General features: G+C 37.0%; 1 protein-coding gene and 1 long non-coding RNA gene across 6 annotated transcripts in view; one reads left to right on the forward strand and one right to left on the reverse strand.

The window, feature by feature from the left end:
- The window catches only part of kif18a (kinesin family member 18A), a 103,325-nt gene that overhangs the window by 23,317 nt on the left and 53,803 nt on the right, over nucleotides 1-26,205 (forward strand). For all 5 annotated transcript variants that reach the window (XR_011347114.1, XR_011347115.1, XM_069905168.1 and 2 more), the window contains exons 7-11: nucleotides 4,325-4,501; nucleotides 5,606-5,680; nucleotides 7,779-7,888; nucleotides 17,178-17,340; nucleotides 21,306-21,470. Coding sequence is in view for 3 of the 5 variants with exons in the window: in XM_069905168.1 (XP_069761269.1) it covers nucleotides 4,325-4,501; nucleotides 5,606-5,680; nucleotides 7,779-7,888; nucleotides 17,178-17,340; nucleotides 21,306-21,470 (690 nt within the window). In the remaining 2 variants the exon portion in view is untranslated. The remainder of the gene's footprint in view (nucleotides 1-4,324; nucleotides 4,502-5,605; nucleotides 5,681-7,778; nucleotides 7,889-17,177; nucleotides 17,341-21,305; nucleotides 21,471-26,205) is intronic.
- LOC138746782 (uncharacterized) overlaps nucleotides 4,189-26,205 on the reverse strand; it is a 32,605-nt gene continuing 10,588 nt past the window's right edge. Inside the window, exons 2-3 of the long non-coding RNA XR_011347119.1 lie at nucleotides 25,983-26,114; nucleotides 4,189-4,594 (exon numbers count right to left, since the gene is read on the reverse strand). This is a non-coding gene — a long non-coding RNA (uncharacterized lncRNA). The remainder of the gene's footprint in view (nucleotides 4,595-25,982; nucleotides 26,115-26,205) is intronic.

A 26,205-nucleotide genomic window follows, 5' to 3' on the forward strand; every position in this document is an offset into this window, starting at 1 on the left:
ATTTAATTTGTTTAATTTCTGTGGTGTGAGCTATAACTGATACAAAAAAATTATATTGTACTAATTTATATCTTGTATTAATCATATTAGTCACACTATTATGATATGTCAATTCTCACATTTAAGATCTAATTCCCATCTCTGCCTAGTCTTGTGAACCCCCTGTTTGGGAGCTCCCATTTGAAGTAAGAGATGCATTGCTGAAGTAAATTTCTTTGTAGTGATTTAGACGCTGATTTGAAAGGGAAATTCAATTTGGTAACAACATTGTTGGGTCCAATATATCCCTTAAATATTGCTCTTTTTTGAAAATAGTAGAAAATTGTATTATTTGGAATTCCATATTTATTTTTTAAATTGTTTAAATGGCATTATTTGTCCCTGCTCATAACAATCTTCAATGTACCTGATCTCTTTATGTGACCAGATTTAGAAAATTTGATTAGCCATTGTACATGCTATAAGCCCATTATGAGTTCGGGAAATTTTAGATTACCTTTTCTTCCCTCTGCCCCACTCCCCCCACAACCTTGTTCCAATATCTATTTTATAGCAAATATTTATTAAATGTTTTTAGCAAATGAGTTTCTGTCTCATAAGCTATTAATTTCACATCCTATTTATATATAAAATCCTTTGCAATTCTCTCCCCTATTCAAGTCTATTTTCACCTTTGCAGTTTTATCTCCTTCAAAAAATAAAGTACAAAATCTCATCTGTGCTGCTTGATAATTTTAAAATTAGGGAGTTGTAAACCTCCCAATTCACATTTCCGAGTTGATTTTTCTTAGAGACCCTGGACATATTGCCCTTCCAAAGAAATTTTATGACATTTATTTAACTCTTGAAAGAACTTCTGAGGTAATGGTTCGGACAAGACTTGAAAGAGGAATTGTACTCTTGGAAATGTGTTCATTTTAATACAATTAACTCTTTCAATTAGTGTTTATAGGTAAGGCTCAATGCTGAGTACTTAAGGAAGTGGCTGTGTCTGTTATGTATGCATATTTGTGTAGACCAGGGGTGGCCAACTTTTTAATTTAGACTTACAGCATGGTAACAGGCCATTTTGGCCCAGGAGTATGTACTGGGGGTGTAGGTTAATTGGGTGGCACGGACACGTGGACTGAAATGGCCTATTACTATACTGTATGTCTAAATTAAAATGTTGGCTACTCCTGGTCCAGACCATCGCAGAGGATGGCAATAGTATTGGCATGCTAGTCGCATCTACTCTTTTGTCTTCTCCATGCCAACATCTCCTCTCCTGTTCCCACTGCCATATGTAGTTCTGAATGGTAAAAATCAAAGAAATACAGGGCATACTTGTATTTATGGGTGCTTAACCTTGTGTACAGTTTTTTTCATTGACAATAAGTTGTAACTGCCTCTCCCATAAGAAAAATGAATCTCAGGGTTGTATGTGATGTCATGTATGCTCTGATAACAAATCTGAAATATTTTGAAAGAAAAGTGCACACTGCAAATATCAGATAAATTGTGCTTTGAGTTTACCATTTCACATTTGAGTAGAATCAGTTGCACAAAACATTAAAGTGTATGATGCTAAACTGGAAAGTGAATTGAGTTATGAAATGCATCTATAGCATTTTGTAGATTTTGAATTTGTTTTGGTCAGGGATTTGTTGCATAGCTTTCTTTTAATATTGAAAGTATTTGTGTGGTTATAAAAACTTGCCCCATATGACTACTCTTGATGGGGTTTTCATGGAATCAATATCCATCAGTAGGTGATGGTTCGAGAATAAATTGTGTTACAGCAAATTTAGGAAGGAGTGCAGTGTCCCAGCAAGTAATGTTGCAGCTTCTCTGCTCCAGTGAAGCTACAGCCCTACCTGGTTATATTGTGGCTATTGCTTTCAATGTGGGCTTTGCAAGTTCTCCTTTTTATTCCTAGGTGCTCCCATATCCCAATCATTAGTGGATGGCAGGTTATTTTGTACCTGTAAATTGCCCCTTGCGTAGGTGGGTAGAAGGAATCAGTTTGATGGACATGCAAGAGAGAATAAGTTGCAAGGAAATAAGTGGAGAAATGACACAAAATTGCTCTGAAACCTAGTGTAGACACAGGTGCAGAAGGAATTTGCAAATTTTCCTTCAGTCAGGGCACTGAAGACAGGAGCAATCATTATTTTACAATTGTACAAGACCACATGTGAGTATTGTGCATTGCTTTGGTCACTGAGTTACAGAAAAGAAATGATTAAGCTGAAAAAGATGCACAAAAGATTCAAAGAATATTACTGGGACTGTTAAACCTGGATTACAGAGGCTGGGTTTATAAAGTCATGAGGGGCATAGATTTGAGGTTAGCGTGAAAAGATGTAATAGGGACCTGAGAGGCACTAACTGCAGATGGAGAGCGGTAGGTGTATGGAATAAGCTGACTGAGAAAGTGTAAAAGCAGGAATAATTGTAACATTCGGAGGGCATTTTGATAGGAAAGATTAGAACAATATGGACCAAACCTGGGACGAGCTTTGTTGGCATGGACCAGTTGGGCCAGTTTCCCTGTTGAATAGGCTCGTTCCATATCACAAGCTATACTACAAGGATATCTGAAATGTTGACAATAAGGATTTTTGATTCAATTGCTTGTTTTGCAATTGAATCACAACCTCTTTTTGAAATATTTTTGGAAATTATTCGGAAACTGAGTTATTTCTGATGTGTGCAAACCCAGAAGGGATGGTTCTTGATGGTAGTTGCTCCACAGAATACGCAGTTGCAGTCTGCCAAATTGGTCAGTGCAGACTCAATAAAATTGATATAAACTTCAACTATTTTTTTTCTTAAAAGCAGGTCTTGTTGTTCTTGTTGCATAGAGTCTAATAGTATTATTGTTAAACAGCCTTTTCATCTTCATAAATGTGGAGTAGTCTTAAAACTATTTCCAATATCCATAGATGTCAGGGTCATTTACAATCTTAAATTTTTCTATTTGTAAATTAAAATTATTTTTTTAAAAAAATTAGTCTTTACATTTGGTTTATTGCCTGCCAGAATTAATTAATCTGATTCCCTGATGGCAGCCAGATGGCATCACTTGTCAACATCGTCATTCTGTTTAGAACACACCTAATAACTGAGAGCAGAGCTCCATATTGAAGAGCCCATCAAACTTTTTTTAAACTCCTTTCCACCAGTGAACAATATTTCTTCTTCAGTGACCAATGAAAGTAATCCATTGCTTCTATTGTTTCAGATTGTTTTGAGATCTCATTTGTCTTTGTATTGTATCATTCTGTCATAAAATGTTGACATGTTCTTGAGATCTCATAACAGTAAAATGTCAATGGTCTTTGGTCCCATGTTAACACTTGGATCAATTAAACTTGCTCCCAGGCATCATGTGAAAAGTGAGCCAAAATGTAACTGAAAAGAGGTGATTTATGAGCAGTTAATTAAAAGTACCCTAAATTAATCTAAATTCAGTACAAATCTGATGTTGGCACAGTTAAAATTAGAAAGTCAATTGAAGGTGCTTGAGACATTCCAATGATTTTAATAATCTGATGTACTAACTAAAATATCTCATGAGTCACAGGACTATTTTAATAGAGACTTTATTTTGGAATGGTAGAGCAGGATGAAAAAAATTATGATACAGGATTATTTTGCAGAAATGTGTTGGGTATAAATGAAAGTCATCCTGTGGTTTTTGGCAAAAAATGTCAGATTGTTGGTTAAAGGATTTATGACCTTAAACCACTGAAGCAATAAGAATGGAATATTTGAGCTAGATATAAGATGAGGTTAATAACAGTGATAATAAAATGTATCTCAAGCTGCAATGTTTAGTGACTAAGTTTAATGGAGAAACTTGGTAGATTTGGGGGTGTTGTTGAAAGTGATGAAATCAATTGAACATGGAGAATGGTAGGATGGGAGGTGAGGTTTGAGATTCACTATATTTACCCTATCCAGGAAGGAAATAGGCAAGGGCAAGGTTGCAAGAATAAATAAGACATGGTTTGGGAAGAAGGAAGCTTCCCTATCAGAAAGGATTGAGTAATTGTAGGAGGTCATGTGGAAGGAAATAAATTCAAAATAGTTGTGGAAAAGTTAGCTTGTAATGAATTTTTGATCCTTGCAAATCAATAAGACATTGATTGCTGTTTAACCAGTTGCCAAGAATTGAAATGGGAGTTTTCAAGCCAGCCACAATATCTTCAAATGGGTACTTCTCTTTATTTTGTTTCTGAATCTTAATTTCAAAAGAAACTGTAATCTTAAAAGTTCAGAAGACAGTTTTAAAGACACATTATAATTCTGTAATTTATGTTGTGATATCTTTTTACAGAAAAAGGCACAGTATATTCCTTACAGGAACAGTAAACTAACTCGACTTTTGAAAGATTCTCTGGGAGGAAATTGCCAAACCATAATGATAGCCGCTATCGGTCCATCTTCTTTGTCATACGAAGATACTTATAATACACTAAAGTACGCTAATCGAGCGAAGGACATCAAATCTTCAGTAAGTTTTGTGTGAGAGTTTGTTTACTGATCTCTTTTCAATGCAGTTGGAAAATCAAGTTTGGTTTTGGACGCTTAGCATGTCAGGTAGCATCTGTGGAAAAAGAAACACCAAATCAAACACTTTATAACTGAGAAAGTAAGAAAACAAATTAGTTTTCAGTTGCATAGATTATAGAGGGATAGATCAAATAAAGGTACTCTGCAATAACTTAAGTCCACTATTGCCCAAGTTATCCCTTTTTTATTCAATGAAGTGTAGTTCATAGGTGACTGAGAGAACACAAAAAGACTGGCAAAAGATCTGAATGTTGAAATTGAAAAGCAAATGCTTGAACTGTCCAGTAGATCAGGCTGTAAATATAGATCGAGACCAACAGCTGGATGATATAACTGGCTGATTTTGCTACAAATAAGTAGATTGTATATGAAATAGCTAAACTTGACATTGGTCAGTCTAAAAAGTACTCAAATGTAAAATAAGGTGCACTTTCACAAAATGGGGGTTCATGTGTACGTCAGATATACTTTTGAGACCTTAAATTCGCGTCAAAAACTGACGCTGATTCTGCATATTAGTCGACTTGGAAGTGCCACCACTCCTTGATACCACCTCACTGCCGGACACCACCATAATCCACCCAGACATTCTACAACTATAGAGCCCAAGGCCATCACTCCAAGTGACAAACCATGACAACAAAAAATATTACTTTTCATGCAACAATTAGATTTTCAACATAAACAATATATTTCTGCTATTTTTAATTGAATTTTGTTCCACAGATGTGTCAGAGCATTTAAACTGGATCGATGTAATTTCATTTATCTAAACATTTTGTATGCTATCTCATTAAATTTAATGCATCATAAGCTTTGAAATTAAGTGGTGCTTTAATTCACACATTGCTACAAGCATTTTCTAAATCATACAAATAAATATAGATATGAACTTCCAACAAACTAGGAATACAGAATGCTTTCCTCATCCCAGTGGAACTCCTCACAGACAATAACGTTTAATGAAAAATTAATGTAACATTTGGTTTGATATTTTTCCATCTATAACTGTTCTAATTTGTGCTTTTTTGCCCTTTTTTTGTAGATAAAGAGTAATGTTTTGAATTTGAATTGCCATGTGGGTAAATATGCACAAATTTGTGAGGCACAAAGGCAAGAGGTAAGTAGGTTGAACACAACAATCAAAAAATTTGTCCATTGTGAACATGAGCAAACTGTCTGCAAGTGGTAAATATATTGCAGTTTATTCGACGTAATCTTTAACTTCTATTTTTGCTCCAGCTCTCGGTCATCTGTTGACTCTTCTAATCATTTTTATCTTTTGAGAGGTCCCTCGTGCATTAAAAATGTTATATGTGAAAGTTAAAAGCTTACCAAAAGCATGTTCAAATATACAATTCTGTGGAGAGTTTATCAAGATATGAAGTTAAGTAGCAAAAAGATTTAACAAAAATGTAACAGATTTAATAAAGGTTGAATCATGATGAATAAAAACAATTCCAGAGATGGGTAAGGAAATAGATTTGAAAAAAAATTATTTCAAAAATGCCATTGCAGTAAGGGGGAAATAAACAAAACAGAATAGCATAAAGCAAGATGTGGAGAGTTGAAAATCAGAGAATTTGGTCTTTGTGTAAGTCCAGAAAACCTACCTTTAAAGAAGTTTGCCCAGAAATTTAATCAGATAATGTTGTTTGTTTTAAATTATGCACACAGATTGAAAGGTTTTTTTTTTCCCCAAGATTCACTCTCGTTAGACCATTTTTGGCATGTTTTATCACTGTGGACACTGTCTAGCACTTCCCAATATGAATCCCCTTTCATCCATCATTGCAATTTGTGAATTAAATACAGACACTGAAGACAGTTCCTTGAAAAGCTTCTGTTGAAGTATTACTCAATCTTGACCCAAACTGATCTTTGTTCATTTGCAGGACAAGTGCTACCTCTGTTACACTAGACTGAGACCTCTTTTGTGATGCTTGTACTTTTTTTTTTGCACTGCTGATTTTGTTCTGCATTTGTAAACCAATCTGATGTGGTAGCCGTTCACCAGCGGCAAGGACTCTTTGCTCTATACCCTTTGCCTCATGCCAACACATCCTTTAAGCTATTCTGAGCCCAATTCCTCTCTTCTTCCATACCAAATCCATTGGCTGCAGCACAAGCCCTCTTCTATCTCCCACCCCACATCTTTCATTTCCAAACACAGATGTCAATCTTCACATTCTTCTCCAAAATTTGCTTTCATGGGCTCAATTGCATCTACAAGCCATTCTCCTCTTTGAACCCAACCTTGGTTGGAAATAAGTTAGCAGTGCATTTGGATAACAGTGAGAACTGTGCCCTGCTGTAATCTGCAGGCTGCACCGTTTTAAGAATACTAACATTTAAAGATTCCTTTATTATCATGGAATAAAAGAGTTGTAATATTGCACAAAATTTGCTTTAGTCTGCTATATGGCAAACAGATTTGCCATCAGGAGAAATTTCTGGGTTCCTCTTGCAGTCAGAAAGCAAAAGTGAGTCCCCCAGAGTGATTGTGTATGTATGGATTCACCTCCAGTGCTCCTGCAGCCTCCACAGCCACACTGACTTCAGTCCAAACCATCAGCAACTTGATCTCCAGATCCAAACCTCTGACATGATCAAGAAGCCTTCAGTGCTGTCAGCACCCTTTCACATCCCATTCCACTAACTAGTACCTCTTCAGCAGTCCACAGCCTGGTATGAGTCCTTTGACCACGGTTGCCTGAAGTCACCAACAGCCTGCCACCTATGTGTTAAGTCGCAGCCCCTCACTGGTCCACCATCGAGGTCATTGCCCTGTAGGATGTTTCCTCTGCTTCCCCTTCTCAAAAGAGGGGATGGTCTCTCTGTTATCTGGTGCCCTGTGCTAGTCCTCTGCCTCACCGAAGTCTGTAACCACCCCCCCCTCCCCACCTTCACGGCTGCTGTTGAACATGGGTGCTATCATCTTGGATCCAGTCCCCACAGTCAGAGGATTTTTAAATAAACCATCACCGGCTCCTTTAACAGGTCATTTGAAGCCTATGCAAAGCTCTTGGCAGTTGGATTCGGCAGCAGAACCTTGCAGAGAAGTTCTGTGTCTCCTTTCCTCCTCCATAAGTCTGCACCAGTGACGCTGCCTCCGTGAGCATACTAAAACTTCTAGACTATCAGAAGGCACCCGAAGTTTGGATAATGGTTTTTTAAAATGTTTCCCTACTTTAAGTTTGTCCTCATCTATTTCACAGATTATGGAGCTCAAAGAGAAATTGAAGACTTATGAGTGTAAAGAATTGGTGATTCATAACAACCACAGAGAAAATATTCTGCTAAATCCAAAAGAAAGTGAAATCAAAAGGTGAGCTTGCAAGCTAATTTTCCTTTTAAACTCAGAAGCACAACATTTTTTAAGGACTGGTTTCTAAATTATTCTTCAGAATTAAGCTATTTTGGAGAAAAATGTATCATATTTTATATCATTTACATGTTGTCATTGAATTTATTTTTCATATACCTTTTGTCTGGAAAATCTGTTTATTCAGACATTAAATGCAATGTTAAATAATAATAGATATGTCTCTAATTTGCAAGCTTATCTGATTATATTTTCCAAAGGATTTTTTTTAAGATTAATGAAACTTTAGTAGCTCTCTTCAATTAATCCTGTGAGTGATGCAACATAACTAGATAAATTGAGCAACAGTTGAGAGTGCAGCAGAGTTCACATTTCAGGTTGAACACCTTTCATCAGAGCCTTTGCTTCATTGGCTAGATATCATTTAGGTCTTAAGGTTATGAAAAGTTGGAAGTAAATTGACTTGTTTTTAAGTCAAGGTTCCAGCTGAATTTATCAATTTTGAGTTTGGCTAGAGAACAGCAAAGCTGCTGTCCAAAATCGGTATTGCGGTTGGATTTTTGTTTGAAAACTTATTTGCTTTCTTTTAATCTCTTGCTATTTTCCTCTTTTATGACTTCACTTTTTCCTGATTAGGAAGAGAACACCAGTAACAGGACCAACTATGGATCATGTGGTCCTTCAACCTTGCTCCACCTTCACAAAGACTGTTTATTTGTCAGTTTGAGGTTAATTGAAAAGATTGCTACTAAATTTTCATCCATGTAAATAAATAGAATGGGCAAGTTCTTTAAAGTGCCATTTGCCATCATCCCCAAACCCATTCATTCACTTGATATCCACAAATCTACCTATATTTGCTTTGATCCAAGTAAGCCTGGTCAGCTTTGCAGATTGGGAAAATTGCAAACATTCCTCATCCTCTGAGTGAAGCTCGGTCTTGTACTCTTTCTTTCATAAGCCGCACCCTCTGATTTAGCCAGCGAAATCATCTGGCCTGTATGTGATGTGTGAAGCTGTTGAAAAATTCTGTATAATTTGAGATCTCCCATTCTTCTAAACTTCAGAGAATAGGCGCAGTTTTTCCTTCTCCAGCAAACCTGCCAGTCCTGGAACCAATATATTTTAGCTACTCTCCCTGAATGCCAAATGAATCCTTAATAGAGCAAGGAGACTGAATGTGTTCACAGGTGGAGATTGGGGTTCACAAGTTCATCAGTTTTATCAGTTTCTAAATGAAAGATGGGAAAGAGAAGCAACAATGAGCCAAATGTTAATGATTGGACAACTGTTTTATTTCAGTGTCCGATGCAGTTAGACAATGAAGATGTTGTATTTCCAAGCTTGTGCCTAAGGGCTTAATTTAATTTCTGGTTCGAAAACTTGTTTTGGATTTTTTTTTGTTTGTTTTCCATCAACAAACAAACAACATGACAGACTGCTTCAAGATGTACAGGTATCCCCCAACAATCTACATACACATGATGTTTTCCCCTCTCCCACCCCCCTTAAAAAGAACTCTTGGTGTGACGTCAGCGTTTCTGGTGAATATTCAGGGAGGCTGTGGAGCTGCCCCATTACGTAATTTCTTTTATTAATCCACCTATGGGTATTTTTGTCAAGGTGTAGGTACAGTTGTGTGCCTATATACATCAGATATGGTTTCCATATTTTAACAAAGGTGCTATGTCAATTTTTACGGTTGTATGTGATTTTTTTCGATGAGAATACAGCTATGCATCTCTAGTCCACCTACTGATAAGAAGAGGGGAGTCAGACTTCGAGGTCATCGTTTTTTTTTGCTACAGACAAAGCAATTAATATCAGTTGAATTTAGTTAATTTATAGCTTATGTCCATGAAGTTCCCCAGGAGATATAACATTGCGTCCGGTGGAAATGTTAAGTTCATTATCCTGGTTAGTATATTGACCAAATCTTGCCAAAATGGGCTCACCTTTGCACAAGACCAGGTTGCATGAACAAATGTTCCCAACTCCACTCCACACCTGAAACACATCTCTGGCACCTCTAGTTTTGCCTTGTGAATCTTTTGCGGTGTGAGGTAGAGCTGTGTAGAAAGTTATATTGAACCAATCTATATCTAGAATTGATCACTGTTGTCATACTGTCTCTATTTCAAATGGTTTTATTAATTTATTTTGTTCCTCTGTTGGTAATTTCGGTAGTTCAATTTTAGTTAGAAATTCATCTATTTTGTCTTTCCCTTCGTTTTCAGTTTGATATAGTTCATAGAATTCCCTGAAGTTTTCGTTAATCTCCGTTGGGTTATATGTAATTTGTTTGTTCTTTTTCCTTGATGCCAATACCGTTCTTTTAGTTTGTTCTGTCTTAAGCTGCCACGCTAGTATTTTGTGCATTTTTTCTCCTAGCTCATAATATTTCTCTTTTGTCTTCATTATGTTCTTCTCCACCTTGTATGTTTGTAGTGTTTCATATTTTATTTTCTTGTCTGTCAATTCTCTTCTTTTAGTTGTATCTTCCTTTATTGTTAATTCTTTTTCTGTATTTGTTATTTCCCTTTCCAACTGTTCTATTTCTCGATTGTAGTCCTTCTTCATCTTAGTTACTTAACTTACTATCTGTCCTCTGATGAATGCTTTCATTGTGTCCCATAGTATAAATTTATTTTTCACTGATTCCGTATTTATTTCAAAGTACATTTTAATTTATCGCTCAATGAATTCTCTAAAATCCTGTCTTTTAAGTAGCATTGAGTTTAATCTCCATCAATACATTCTTGGAGGGATATCCTCTAGCTCTATTGCCAATGACGGGGGTGAGTGATCTGATAACAATCTAGCTTTATATTCAGTTTTCTTAACTCTTCCTTGAATGTGGGCTGTTAACAGGAATGGGTCTATCCTTGAGTATGTTTTGTGTCTACCCGAATAATATGAATATTCCTTTTCCTTTGGGTGTTGTTTCATCCATATATCCAAAAGTTGCATTTCCTGCATTGATTTAATTATAAATTTGGTTACTTTGTTCTTTCTGTTAGTCTTTTTCCAGTTTTATCCATGTTTGAGTCCAAATTAAGGTTAAAATCCCCTCCTATTAGTTTATTCCCTTGTGTATCTGCGATCTTCAAAAAGATATCTTGCATAAATTTTTGGTCTTCTTCATTAGGTCCATATACATTGAGTACCAAAATTCTGAATATATCTGACATTTTATCATTACATACCTCCCTGCTGGATCTATTATTTCCTCTTCTATTTTGATTGGTACATTTTTATTGATTAATATAGCTACTCCTCTGGTTTTTGAATTATATGATGCTGCTGTTACATGTTCTATCCAATTTCTCTTTAATTTCTTGTGTTCCACTTCAGTTAGATGTGTTTCTTGCACGAATGCTATATCAATTTTTTCTTTCTTCAGTAAATTTAACAGCTTCTTCCTTTTGATTTGGTTAGGTATTCTGTTAATATTTAAAGTCATATAGTTCAACATGGCCACTTCATACTTTGTTTATTTTTCCTTTCCGTTTCCTCATCACCACCTTCCCTTCTTATCCATTTTTTTAACACATTGTAAGACAACATTTCTAAAACATAAAATATTTCCACTATTCCCATATCTAAAATTCCTTTAACCCCAATAGTCCCTCCCCTCTCTGAGTTGCCCTTTGTCCCTTGTCGGGCAACCACATCTCCCCTCTTGGATTTGCGAACCCGCTCGCAAGCGTCAACTGATTTCGCAGTGACTGTTATTCTTCCCCATCCAGCCCCCCCAGAAAAGATTTTAATCTTCATATATAACAAAGCTCACTCTCTTAATTCCCTCCTTACTTCCTTTCTTCCTTTTCTTTCTCAGTTTTTACTTATACTTTATTCTTCTTAAAATATAGTTTGTCATTTTTGTTTTTGTTATATCTCTTCATCTCTCTGTCTATTTTGTTGGTGTTCTGCAAATTTTCGTGCTTTTTCCGGATCCGAGAACAGTTTGCTTTGCTGCCCTGGGATAAGTATTTTAAGCACCACTGGATATTTTAACATAAATTTATAACCTTTTTTTCCATAGGGTCATTTTTGCTGCATTAAACTCCTTCCTCTTCTTCAGGAGTTCAAAACTTGTCTGGATAGAAAAAAAATTTTGACCTTTGTATTCCAGTGGTTTTTTTGTCTTATTTTTTTCATTGCCTTCTCCAATATAATTTCTCTTGTATATCTTAGGAATTTTACTAGAATGGATCTTGGTTTTTGTTGTGGCTGTGGTTTGGGGGCTAATGTTCTGTGCCCTTTCTATTTCCATTCCTTCCTGTAATTCTGGCCTTCCTAGGACCCTGGGAATCCATTCTTTTATAAATTCTTTCATATTTTTGCCTTCTTCATCTTCATTAAGGCCCACTATCTTTATATTGTTTCTTCTATTATAGTTTTCCATTATATCTATCTTCTGAGCTAACAGCTCCTGTGTTTCTTTAACTTTTTTATCAGATTCTTCTAATTTCTTTTTTAAATCATCTACCTCCATTTCTATGGCTGTTTCTCGTTCTTCCACCTTGTCAACTCTTTTTCCTATTTCTGTCATGACCATCTCTAATCTATTCACTTTTTCTGTACCTTTTATGCTTTTTATTTCACTGAATTCTTTTGTCAGCCATTCTTTTAATGTTTCCATATATTCTTGAAAAAATTTTGTATCCATGTATTGTCCCTTCCCTTCATCTTCCATTTCTCTGTGTAGAGTTTGATGTTCTCCCTCCTCCTCTTCTGAGTCCACTCAAGGATCTGTGTCCTTTACCTCTATCTCTTCTGATTTTCTTGTTGGGTTGTTTATTTTATTTTGTTGGGTATTTGATTTTATTATTTTTATTAAAAGTGTCTTGGTGTTGGTCGTCTTCCACTGGGTTGATCATCTGTTGTTTCTCTGATTTCCTATTTTTATTCTCTTCCTTCGTGTTCCCGTTATTTTTTATGTTTTCCTGTTGGGAGTCTTGCTGTCGTGTTATACTTGTCTGTTTCAGCTGTGGAGATTTACTCCTCAGCTGGTCCCCCCTCCTGTCAATGTGTTCTTGTCTTGTGCATTGCTCACTTTTGTTTGGCTGCGTGAGCCATCTTTGTAGTCCTGAGTTTGGTGTTTCCACTGACCTCGGAGCGGGTTTCTCTCTCCACGGCGGGACTCCTCGGACAGGTAAGGCCTTCACCTTTCTCTTCCAACGTCTTTTCTTCCCCTTGTTTTTGGTTTTTATTTCTTTGCAGCCATTTTCTCCACATTTTTATTTTTAATTTGTTATGGTTTCTGTGTTTGTGGCTTTGCTTTTTTCTTTACTTTTTTTAAAAACTTTTCTGGAGAGGGCTGGTATTTTCTTACCGGTCACAACTCCATGTGACTTCCTGTTGTCTCTATGCCAGTCTGACCAGTATCTCTCATCAATTGTGATGCCCAAGTCTGACACCCATCTCTCTTGATCTGTGTAGCCCTTGCTTGGTGCTTTCACCTTGGAGTACAGAGTGCATTCTTGAAATAAATTTGGATGTGTTTCCCACTTGAATCATCCCCTCAGCTTCACTAGGTGTAGGTGGGGTTATTGTTGGGTCCAACCTATCCCTTAGAAATGATCTTAACTGGAGGAAATAGTGAAAAGTCCCATATGACAAATTGTGTTTACCCTTTGGCTGCTTGAAGGACATGAACTTCTCCTTTCGTAGCAGTCCTCAATATATTGGATCCCCGCTGATGCCAGATCTCCATGATTTTATTGCTCAAGTTCACGGGCATCAATTCATTGAGTCAGTGGCGCCTTTGGCAATATTCCCACTTTCTTCCTTATACACTCAATGATCTTGTGCCAAATTTTAATCATCTGTTTCATTATGGGTTTTTTTTTTGCTGTTAATTCGCTGTCCTGTTTCCCCCATTACATGCAATCCCATTTGCACCCAATTAGGATGCGAGGAACCTCGACTAAGCTGTTTCTTAAAATCAAGCAACCTTAAGCCCCCAAAGCTGTAGGTTCATGTCTGTTTTTAGTTTGTTTAAAGCTATCCTGGGCACTTTCCCATTCCAGATGAATGTCCTTCAACATTTTGAAGGACTGTGGTAATGGAATTGGAAGAGGTATTGGTGTCCTCGATCACATCCATCTTTATGCAGTTAACCCTCCCCATTAAGGTGATGGGCAGGTCCCTCCATCTTATCAAGTCACCTTCAATCTTCTCTAGCAAAGTGGGGAGTTAAGTTTGTATAAATTTTCCATATTGCTGTCGATCCTGATTTCTAGATATTTCACACCTCCTACCTGCAAATTGAAATAGTTGTTTCTTTGGTTTTTTTTTATATAGTCAAATGTATTCAGTGGCATGATCTTACCTTTTTTCTGTTTGGATATTTAGCCTGATATTGTACCATAATCTTCCAGTGTGGTAAGTAGTTTTGGTCAAGGCCCGACTGGTCCATCAGATACAGCAACACGTCATCTGCCATTATGTTTATTGTGCTCTAGATGGCCCACCCTGAATTCCTTTTGCTCTGGATATTTCTTAATGGCCTCTGCCAACGGTTCAATCTAGTTCTAAAACTTGTGTTATAAAGGAAAATACTGTTTGAAATCTGTTTGAATAGCCTCATTGGCATAATGTGTGCACTGTGGTCTGGAGAAAAGCTTTTTTTGTTGGGTTGTATGTGTATAATCGGATGATAAACTTAAACAACTGAAATTTATTTCTATTCTCCAGTTGTATTTACAAAGCTGGTGCTGGGCTAGCTTCTGAAACTGTTCCATTTCATTGGTGTCACTGGTTAGCGAGTTTTGAATTTTTCCCAGCAGTGTTGAAAGAATGGTGATTGTGTATTTTAAGTCAGTCTAATGTACAATCTCTGGAACTTGAAAGTACTGATTTTCCTTGCACCTGCTGTGTCGATTCTTCAAGGTGGTGAGTTTGCAAATCTGGGAGATTTTCCCCAAAGGAGGTTAAGATGATTTTGCTCCTTAAAGGTGTAGGTGACAGAAATACTGGAAGTTTGTGCTAATCAATGAAATATCAGACAAGGAGACAATTTTGCTTTGGATGGTGTCGAGCTGCTTGGATGCTGTTGGAGTTGAAATGTATACAACTCGTGATACAAGAGCCAGTCATGTCAGCAACATTCACATTCCAGTGAATAAAACAGTGAGATGCTTTAGGAAATTGGGATGAGAGCAATATTGCAAAATATCCAGTCTCCAACCAGTTCTTGTAGTCCTGACATGTTTGTAATTGAACTTTGAGATTGCGATGATTCCAGGATGTTAATGCTGGAAGATTTAAGTGATCAGTAGATGACAGAATTAAATTTTCTTGTGTGATATTAAGGACTGGAATAGGAGTGTCGCTAGCAAGACTGACACTTGTATCACTAGTGTCATGTAGAGGTCAATTGTAATAGCATCCAGGTAGCTCGAATGATCATAGCCTTACACCAATCTGATTCTTGTATTCTTCAAGTTGAGTGTTGTGTGGGTCACTGTCAAAAGACAAAGGAGGAAAAACCCAACCCACCCATTTTCCCTTGCAACCGTGTCTGCCTGTCCCGCATCGGACTTGTCAGCCACCAATGACCCTGCAGCTGACGTGAACATTTACCCCTCCATAAATCTTCATCCGCGAAGCCAAGCCAAAGAAGGAAGAAAGATTGGATGGTGACCAGAACTATCTTCTGACCAAAAATGGTGCAATGACATTTGTAATCAGTGAACAATTCTACTTCTCACAAGTAGCTACAGAATATGGACAGTTTTTAAAAACATTTTTAATAACCTTGTGGTTATTGGTGCTGGGATATCTGAAATGTTATAATTTATTGGAAAAATAAAATTGCCCGTTTCAGTAAACATGTACAAGGCAAAATGTAACAGCAACATTAATGCACCTTTTCATTGGTTTAATTTATATTTTAATACCTTAATGCATATTTAGATATTTTGTGCAAGTCGACAAAACTTGTGAGCGCAAGAAAAACAGCTTTTTGACAGCAACAGCAGAAAATCTGAAGTATTAATAGCATTTGCTTCGCGGTCTCTTGCATCCAGTGGTTGAGATGTGCAGTAATTCTAAGAGATGGAAATGTTCCTGTGTATCAATATTTTAAGAATCTGACGACAACAAGAAAAACCATGTCCGTCAGAATGAGATTAAGGAATATAATGGCGTCTCAGATTTTAAAATGTGGCAGAGAGCAGTTCTCTTTTCTCACATCCGAGAAGAATAATATTTGCATTTCCAAAGTTTTTTGATAAAATATTTTTTTTAAAACACTTTTCCAGTTAGATTAAATATTAACATATTCATAGTTAAGTCTTGTTTCTAGTCTTTCATTGGAATGTTTATTATCTTAATTTGATTTAATGATGCAGTAATTCAGTGTTCAGGCAAAAAAATGTTTGGCTGTTAATATTGTACATTTTATCGAAATCTTTGAATATACCAATGCACCTCAGGATGAATTTGCATCCTGACTCCTGTGATTTTTTTTTTAATATCCAAATTTCTATCCATCCTTTTAATTTATAAATTTAGAATCACACATAATTCAAAGCAATACAAATACATATGGCGTATGTGAAGAAAAAGATAGGAAACCTCCCTATGCACCCCCTCCCTCTTCTATCTCCCTACAAAGTAAGAAAAATAAAGTGAGAAAGGGGAAAGAGACCCTCAACAGAGGTGCCCTATTACTTTAAAGTTTCTTATAGTGTACTGAGACCTCAAGGAGAAAGGGAATGTCCGAGCCTCATTTAAATATTAACACTGATATTTTGTCAATAAGGTCTCCATATCTTCCAAAATGTATAATATTCATCTTATGTGGTATACAACTACGAACTTCATCATGCCATCTTTCTATACCCAGATCAGTGTCAGACTTCCAAGTTATGGCAATGCATTTTCCTGCTCTTTCTAACACAGTTTAAACCAACTTGCTTATACATATTCAGTTTCAATTTAAGTTCCATATTCTTAATATCACTCAATAAAAATACCATTGGATCCTATGGGAACTTCATTCCATCTTAATAAACCATCGCCATCCTCTTGAAGTAGAGAAGTACTGAGGTAAAATGTTAGCTATGATATCTTGCCCCAGACTTGTCTGATTTCAGTTTGGTGCACCTCATTGATTTTGTGAAGTCCTGAGAAGGTATACTTCTGAATTTCCAGTGGTAGGCACTCAGTACAACATTTATTTAGTCGCTGGTCTCCAACTGTTTACCTCAAATTGAGAGCATACTATTTTTTGACACAAGTCTTTGTCAGTCACAATGCAGTTTCCTAATTTCTTATCTAGGTTCAAAGAAGTTCTGGAAAATACCTTCTGCAATCGACAGAAAATTAGAATTAACTGCTTAGATTTAGAACTGAAAATGAAAGAAATAGAGCTGAAGATATTTTGTTGTAAACAGCATCACAAACGTACTCAACTGTTTTCCTGTAAGCCTGCAACAGACAAGGTGAGATGGTTTGAGCATTTCACAGGTAAGAGAAGGAAAGTACAAGAAAAGCTGGTGATAATTTATTAATCTCCTCTATTTGCACACAACTATATGTAGGCAAGATGAAAGATTATCCATTTATTTTTCTCATTACAACAAAATCACTAGGTAAATCTCTTCAAAGTAAAGCTCTTCCCAGAAATTTGTGACATTTTAAAATATTAAAATACCATTAGACATTTTGGATATAAATATATTTTATGCACCCAGTGTTTGCAGATTTTTCTCTAGAAGAGATCAAAGGCAAATTTTTAAAAATATGTAGTCATATGTGGCCAACACAATTGGCCTCTGATCAAAGAAAAGAACAAAGGATTACAATTTTACCTTTTGCAACAGGTCAAAAAGTTGAAAAGTATGCTTAAATTTTGTTTACATTTTTTTTTGCAAGGGCAATCATGGAGGACAAGTTTGTTTTGCCAAATAAAGACAGCTTTGTCTCAGTATGATCCCTGTTTACTTTTTACATTACATGCATCATATGCAAGATGTAAATGATGTGCTGTTTTTCATATGTTCAATTTGAAGTTGAGAACAATAAATAATTTTGGTCTTCTTTCCAAACATTACATCATTGTATTTGGCCTGTCCAGTTTGTCGATGTCAACCTGAGATGCTTAGATGTATCCCTCTAAGCCAATGCTTTTCAAACTGCACCTCATCACCCCCCCCCCCCCCCAAACTCGCATTCTACCTTTAGCAATCCCTATGCCATAAGTGCTGTGATTAGTAAAGAATTGCGTAAGGTGGGATGTGAGTGGGAAGGGAAGGTTGAGAATCAATTGCTCTGGACCCAATTGTCACCAAAATATTTTTCTTGAGAAATGTACCAATGACATAAATTGGATATGATTAAAACAGGGTTTTCAATTTTTTTCTGTTCACATACTACCTAAAGCAATCCCTTACTAATCACAGAGGACTTGAGGCATAAGAATTACTTATGGTGGAATGAGAGTTTTGGGGGAGGGGGTGGGAGGAGGGCTGTTTAAAAACCACAGCTCTAAATCTTTCCCATCCATATCCACCTGTCTAAATGCCTTTTTAAAAGTTATAATTGTGCCCACCTCTATCACTTTGTCTTTCAGCTTATTCCATTTACCATCATACTTTTAAAACTTTGCCCCTTTCATCGAAACCTTTGCCCTCTAGTGTAATATGGCTGATAATTCATTTTATCTATGCGCCTCATAATATGATTCATCTCTGTAGTGTTACCCCAACCTCCTCTGTTGCAGTAAAAAAAGTCTTCCTTTTTACTGGAGCCTTCAAGTCCCATCAACACCCTTATCAGCTCATTCACACCTTTCCCATAGTATGGTGAACAAACTGCATATAATATTCTTGGTGCAATCTTCGTGAGTAGACAAAAGATTGTGTCTCAAGATGGTGTAACATCTTGAAATTAAATTTCCTGCTGACAGTGGTCCCCTCACATTTACAGCAACTCGGTGTTGATCTTTCCTGATGAAAACCAGACAATTCATTCTTTGTGGGGGACAAACACTGCTTCAGTGAGCACGACAGAAAATTTATTTCTGAAACAGGTTGCAGTTGAGATTATTATAAATGATTTGAGAAAAAAATGCTTTATTTTTCATGTACTGTTATGTCTGATTTCAAGACAGTTGGTATAACTCAAATATGACATAATTAAGATGGCATGTGTAAAAGTTGACAGTTAACATGTTATGCCTTTAACATTTATCGTAACAAAAATGCTACAAATATAACAGATTTTAAAGTCAGGTGAAAAAGAAAAGGTGATAAATTTAACAGAATTATAATTACATTTGTATCTGGAGGGGGAAAAAAGTGCAAGTGGCATTCATGATCTAAAATTGTTGAATCCAAAAGTTAAAATTCTCACTTAATTACGACTTGGATGTCTTTAAGACTTGAGCAGAAAGGTCCAGAAGGGGAATGGTATTTTTTTTTTAAATGAAATGATAATTGATTGGAAGCTCAGTTAATGGAACAGAGCATTTGTTTATCGGTTTACCCTTGATGTTTAAGATATAGCCATGTAATAAACTGTGTGCATATATTGAAAAGTACAAATAAGTTGATGCTCCAAAATCATTTTTAATAAAGGGTTTTTTATATATAAATGTATTTGATAGACCTGTTTGAAGCTGTAGCAAACAGCAGAGGTAAAGGGGAACCAATAAATATAGTGCATTTGGATTTCTAAGGTCCTCTTATAAAGTGTGACATAGAAGGCTATAAAAATTATGAAAAAGCCTGCAGTTGAATCAAATGTAGTGGTATGGATAAAGGATTTAGATACTAACAAAAAAATCGAAGTATTTCAATCCTCGTTTTGAAATTAGTAAGTCATTGTGATGCAGGGGTCAGTGCTGAGCCTCAATTATATATCATCTACATTGAGTAAAACGCAAAGGTCTGCAACTGATTGAAATAAAAACAAAGCTGGGGAAACCCAGCAGATCAAACAGTGTACTTTATATTGCAAAGATAAAGATGCATAATCAGTGTTTCTGGCTTAAGCCCTTCATCAAGGTACCTGTATGAGCAAAATGTAGACATGCATCTGAACAAAATGGTGGAGGGGTAGGAGAGGAGCACTATCCCATGGGCAAGAGGTAATGGGTGGAAAAGGAACGGAGGGCACACCCGCAAACGGGGAGGGAGGAAATCACCTACATTGAATTTGTTAAAGGGACTCTGTGTATTTTGATCACATTTTTTGATGAGATCAACAAATGAATAGGTTAAGCAGTTTTGAGGAGCATACAAGGTGCAAAGGAACGTAGATGATTTAAGTCAGTGGGCAAGAAGTTTGTCGCTTTGGTCTCCATATTTAAGGGATGATGTACGTGCCCTGAAAGCAACTTGGAGAAGTCACAAGTTTGAATCCTGGGACAGAGGTTAACAAATGAAGAAAGATTCAGCAAATTGACACTGAAGTTGAGTACAGACGAATGAGGGGAATGTGATATTTTTAAAAGATTCTGTTGAGGATTGACACATGTCTGCAGTGAGGATGTTTCTCTGGTGGGGTTATCTAGAAACTAGGAAATACTTTCAGAATAATTCAGTAGGCGAGACTGGCAGGCAAAGGACTTCTGACAATTGGGACTGAGATTCTCTGCTGTAGAAAACTGGAAGTTATTAAATAATTTCAAAATGGAGATTGGACCACAAGGTAGTCAGGGACACGCAGAGAGATCTGGAAAGTGGCCTTAAGGCTGAGGTTGCATCAGTGATAATCTTGTGGAAAAGCAAAGCAGTTCAAAGGCCCAAGTAACTAAGCCTTCTGTTCATGATGGTATGTTTTTGTGTATTGGAAGTACTATTAGGAACTCTCAGTATTAATTAAAATCTGAAGATGAAGTGAGAGATATCATGAACTTCTACAGTATCTCATGTTTACTGAGGCTTGGTAACTTTCAGATCGTATCCATTGAAAAATGATGAGCCGTGGTGGCTGCTATTGATTTCCTACTTTAACTTATCCACTCCTTCTCCAGTACATTTGTTTTGTATTTTTAAATATTTGCTATTTGTAACATAAACTTCTGAATAACTTCTACTCTGAGGCTGACTATCTGGAGAACATTTCCTGCTTTGTGTCTTTATTTTTCAACTATTATGCATCTTTATCAAAAAAGTGAGATAGAACATTATCCAGAAGCTTTTCTTTACCTTTGGTATTGGCACCTGTTCACAAAACAAACAATGGGTATGATATTATGACGCAGGTCTTTTTTACCATGATTGTGGAACATCTCTTGACTGCTTGTCATTTGCACGGAATTGATCCCTTGCATGATATTTGTGTAGTTTTAAAGCATTAAATGTATCTGTACACAATAGTTCCTAAATTGTAATACTTAAGTATAAAGCATTATTTTGTATTATCAGCTTGATTAATGTGGATTTATCTGGCTAATATTTAGGCATCCTCCGAGTATGAAGCCAAGCTTGCTGTACTGAAAATTCAATACAACTGTATTCAACAGAAAATTAAAGCCATGTTGAAAATGCTTGAAGAAAACAATAACCAGTTGCATCATGTGGAAAATGAAATGTGCTTTTTGGGCCAAGATGGAATGATGCCACAGGTAGAACAAATGTACAGAAATCTTTATATCAAGCTTTCTTTCTATATTAAATTTTCAAAATTGGAATGACATGTGGCAATATTGAAGCCTAATTAAATTGTTATACCATTTAGAATGATATAAACTTAAAAGTACAATTGTCACTTAAGTGTATTTACTTGTTGCTATCTATGGTGTTTTTTAAATTAAGAGGTCCTGATTTAAGAGCAGGACCATTACATTCGTTAACATTGCAATATATTTGGTGGCAAGTTTTGCTGCTGGATCCACTGTTATTTATATTAACAATGTATAATTGGATCTCTGTAATTGGATCTTGGACTTCATAATAGAAACCCCACAGTCTGTCCAGGTCAGTAGCACAGTATCAAGCACCATGTTGAGCACTGGCACACCTCAGGGCTGTGTGCTCAGCCCGCTCCTGTTTACGCTACTGACCCACGACTGCATCACCAGATCCAGCTCCAACAGTTTCATCAAGTTTGCGGTTTTTGGTCTCATCAGCAACAACGATGAATCACATGACACAAGAGATTGAAAATCTTGTGAAATGGTGTGAGAGTAACAACTTGAGTCTCAACGTGGACAAAACGAAAGATGATCGTGGATTCAGGAGGATCAGGAACAACCACCCCTCCACTATACATTAACAGCTCTAGTGGAGAGAGTGAGTAGATAGCACCAAGTTCCTTGGAGTTCACTTAACTAGTGACCTATTATCACAGACATGCAACATCTCATTTGTCAGGAAGGCACATCAGTGACTGCACTTCCTGAGAAGACTGAAGCAGGCAAGGCCACCATTATGTCAGCCTTCTATAAGAGTTCTATCAAGAGCATCCTGGCCAGCTGCATCACAGTGTGGCACAGTTGCAGCAGAGAAATGGATCATTGGTAAATCCACAGGTTCATGAGTGGCAGAGACGATCATTGGAATCTCCCTAAATCACCCCTTCCCCCCCCCCCCCCCCCCACCCACCAAATCAACTTGATGTACTGGGACAGTTGTCTGAAGAGTTCAAGCAAAAATCATGTGGACCTCTTCCACCACCCCCCCCCCCCCCTCTCTCCAACCATACAGCATCTTTCAGTTGCTTCTGTTGTGAAAGAGATGAAGGCATATCAGAGCCAGCACCACCAGGCTGAGAAACAGCTTTTTTCCCACGTGCATTCAGAATGCTGAATGACCAAAGGAAATGCTCATACTAACCATCTGACACTCTCGTGTTCATGAAACTATTTATTTATTTCTGTATATATGAATTGTTATTATCCTGCATATGTATTGTTTGCTTGCATTTGTATTATGTCGGGTTGTATCTCCATGTTCTGTACCAAGGACCAGAGAATGCTGTTTCATCAGGTGGTACTTGTACAATCAGATGACAATAAAATTGACCATCACAAAAAATGGTGGAACTGCTGTTAGAGCAGTGCAGAAATGGTGTGGGCTCAGGAGAGCAGAGACACAGTGCTGCTCCTAAGGTTTCAATGCTCAGTCCTAATGCCATTGGCTCCATACAGGTGTTAAACAGCCTGATAAAGAAGCTAATGGTGTTTTTAAACAATTTCTGCAACCACAGGTCTGAGTCTAAGATGATGGTGCCTGTGCTCTGCAGTGGCCATGAGGGGTTGCAGGCTCCATGGAGCAGCGGGACGGAACAGGGCTCTAGAAACGAGAAGAACACCTTTCTTTCCCCCTCCCCCCCCACCCCCAAGGAGAAGTAGAGAGGTTGGCCCGACAGGACAGTGAACTTGGCAGACAACCAGCAAGGGACTCATCAGCTGAAGGACCCACACAGGCTGCAGGAGACTTGCAGTTAGGGGACTTGCATGGTTCGCAGACTGTCTCATGAGAACCAGGTATCGGAACCAGGATTCTAGAGGGTGCTAAGAGCAAGAAGGGCTCCTGAAAGACCTCTGGCACTGAAGGCTTCCTAGTCATGTCAGAGGTTTGGATCTGGAGCCAATCTGGGTTGCTGATGAATCAAACAGGAATCTGTGCAGCTGCGGAAGCACTGGAGGTGAATCCACAGACACTCTGTCTCTGCCTTGTAATTTAAGGGCCATTAGACAACACTAATGGTGGAAGGCAATATTACATTATGTACATAACAATTAAAGGAATTGTGAATTTTGTCTCGGATGACGGTAGTTGGTGTGTTTTTTTTGTTTGCAGATGACACCAAAGATGGTGGTGTAAAAATTATCAAGATTACAATAGACTTTTAATGAAGTGGGAATATTAGCCAAAGAATGATGGAGATATTCCATTTGGTAGTTAAAACCAGGTCTTGATTTCCACAGTGAATGAGAGGGCACTAGGGTGTTTTAGGACAGAGACAGGGATACAGGTGTATATTGTTCCATAAAAGTGGGAGAGAAAGGTTGACAGGGTGGTGAAGAACACACTTGGGTTCTTCATGGGTCAGGGCAGGAGGTAATGTTATAATTTGTAAAAGATGTTGGTGAGACTACACTTGGGAGAATTCTGCACCATCCTGGTCATCCAGCTGTAGGAAAGTACTATTTAATGTTGAGACTGCTCAAGGCAGATGCTTCAATACAAGAATCTGTAATGAATAAAACCCATGTCAGCAAAAGTTTAGAAAAATGTTAACTGATTTTTTTTTCCTGTGTGTGGAAATTCATTGAAAGATGTGCCTTGACTCATTTAACACCATTCATTCCCTTTACTATTCCACTACATACCCATCATTGTCTTCTCTCAGTCAACTTTATCTGTTCTGTACTTCATTCCTTCTCTCCTCCTTTCACTTTTGTCTGCCTTGGTGTCCTTGTACCTGCTAACTGGCGTCCACCTCGGTGTATCTCATATCCTAGTTTCTAGCCGTCTACTTCATATCCATAACATTATCCTATCCCATCTTCCTTTCAATGTTTGTCTTGGTTTTTAAGCATACGTTTAAATATTATCGCTAGAGTATTTTTTTTATTGAATTATCCCAATATTACCTTGCAGTCTTAAATCCTAAGACACAAAAGTTACTGTACAAGTCAGTTATTGCTGCTGTATAGTGGTTACTGGGTGATCACTTTATCTATGAAATGGTTGACAACCACTGCCCTCCCATTCCATTTGATTCAAGATTCTGCTCTATTTCAGACTGATATTTCTTGTTAATAAATTTTATATCTTGACTTTTATCACTTCAATTTTCATCCTTATCGGTTTTCTTTAATTGGCCATTTATGATATTTATGGAATAGTACAAGTACAGCATTGTAAAGAACAAATAGTCATTTCAATAGGTAAAGAAGCTGGAGGATAGTAATAGCAGGGCCATGAATATCAAAATTTCACTGTTAGAAATGGAAACGTGTAATTTCGGTGGAATTAATACTGCAGATTGGAAGATGAAGAACTACGTCTCAAAAATGAAAATGAATTAAGCAACATGGAGAGGCATCCTGAGGATACTCATGAGTGATGAAGAAAATGAGTAGAAGAAAAAAAATTATTAGAGCAGATGGATTGAATTATATGAAAGGAAAAAGAGGTCCCATTGGCAGAAAAGCAAATGGTAAACCATGAAGCCTGCAGATTTGAAATTTGTTTAAAGGCAAGGACATTTGTGGAGACAGGGAGTGAGGTGAGCAAGGAGAATGATGTAATCTTGGTTTTAAAAAATATGAGGCATGTTACAAACCTAAAGGAGGCTTTATTGAGAGAGTGTTCATTGTTCTGTTTTCCCTCTGCATGAGGTTCATTTCTGCTCATCCTATTAAGTTGGATTCAGAGCTAAAGAAAAGGACTATGAGAAATTATTTAGAACTTATGAAGTTGGGGTATTAATAGGGAGAAGAACTGGATGTTGAGAAAGTGGGTTCGAGAGCTGAATGCTTAGCCACTTGTGGTAGAGATAGGAGGATTTTTAAAAAAAAAAAACATTTTGGGAGCAGAATGAAGAAAATAAAAGTAAAAAGATATGTATACAATCTGATGCAATACTGGACTCAGCCTTTCTAGCATGCATGTTATGGTCCACTTCTGAAGAAGGAAGTCTTGACTTGATATTCTTATCTATGGCCTACAAATTTTCAAATTGAATTTCTCCAACATTCCTTTTTATTTCAAATTTCCAAAGGCAACATAGCTCCAATGATTTTTCTACCCTCTTTCCTTCAGTTGAATTAATATTCATTACCTTTTGGACAGTTTTGGTCTCCATTGCATAACATACATTTTTGATTCCTCCATTCCTTTTCCACTCTAATTTGAAATGTGCTCAATTTCTTTGTTTCTGATCCTTTTGACCTATTGTGTCTCTCCTCCACAAACGCTGCCTGTTCTGTTGAAATTTTCTCTTTTTATTTAATCTTTCTGTCCTCTGATTGTCTCAAAAAATATTTTAAATGCAAGATGGTTGTCCTTTTAAAATAAATGATATTCACAGAAATGGAATATTGTAGAAATTGTTGGATTAGTTCCAGGAGTAAAGCCAGTACTGTATTTGTTGATTTCTTTGATAACTCTAGAGTACTGCCTACCTTGCATTTAAAATGGTATCAGCAACCAGAAACAAAGCATGAAACTGCCCGCTGTAGGTGATCCCCTGTAATCCTGTAGTCTCGTTAACAGAAATTCACCCTTGCAGAATTCACAAGTCATCACCTTAAAACCTGGGTCAAAAATAAAGATTTGCATATGAAATTTGTATAAAAAGTAAATGAATACAGTTTATTATTTTCCAACTTTCTTGACCTGTGCACT

This window comes from Narcine bancroftii, chromosome 1, assembly GCF_036971445.1.
Source record: "Narcine bancroftii isolate sNarBan1 chromosome 1, sNarBan1.hap1, whole genome shotgun sequence".
NCBI classification, from domain to species: Eukaryota; Metazoa; Chordata; class Chondrichthyes; order Torpediniformes; family Narcinidae; genus Narcine; species Narcine bancroftii.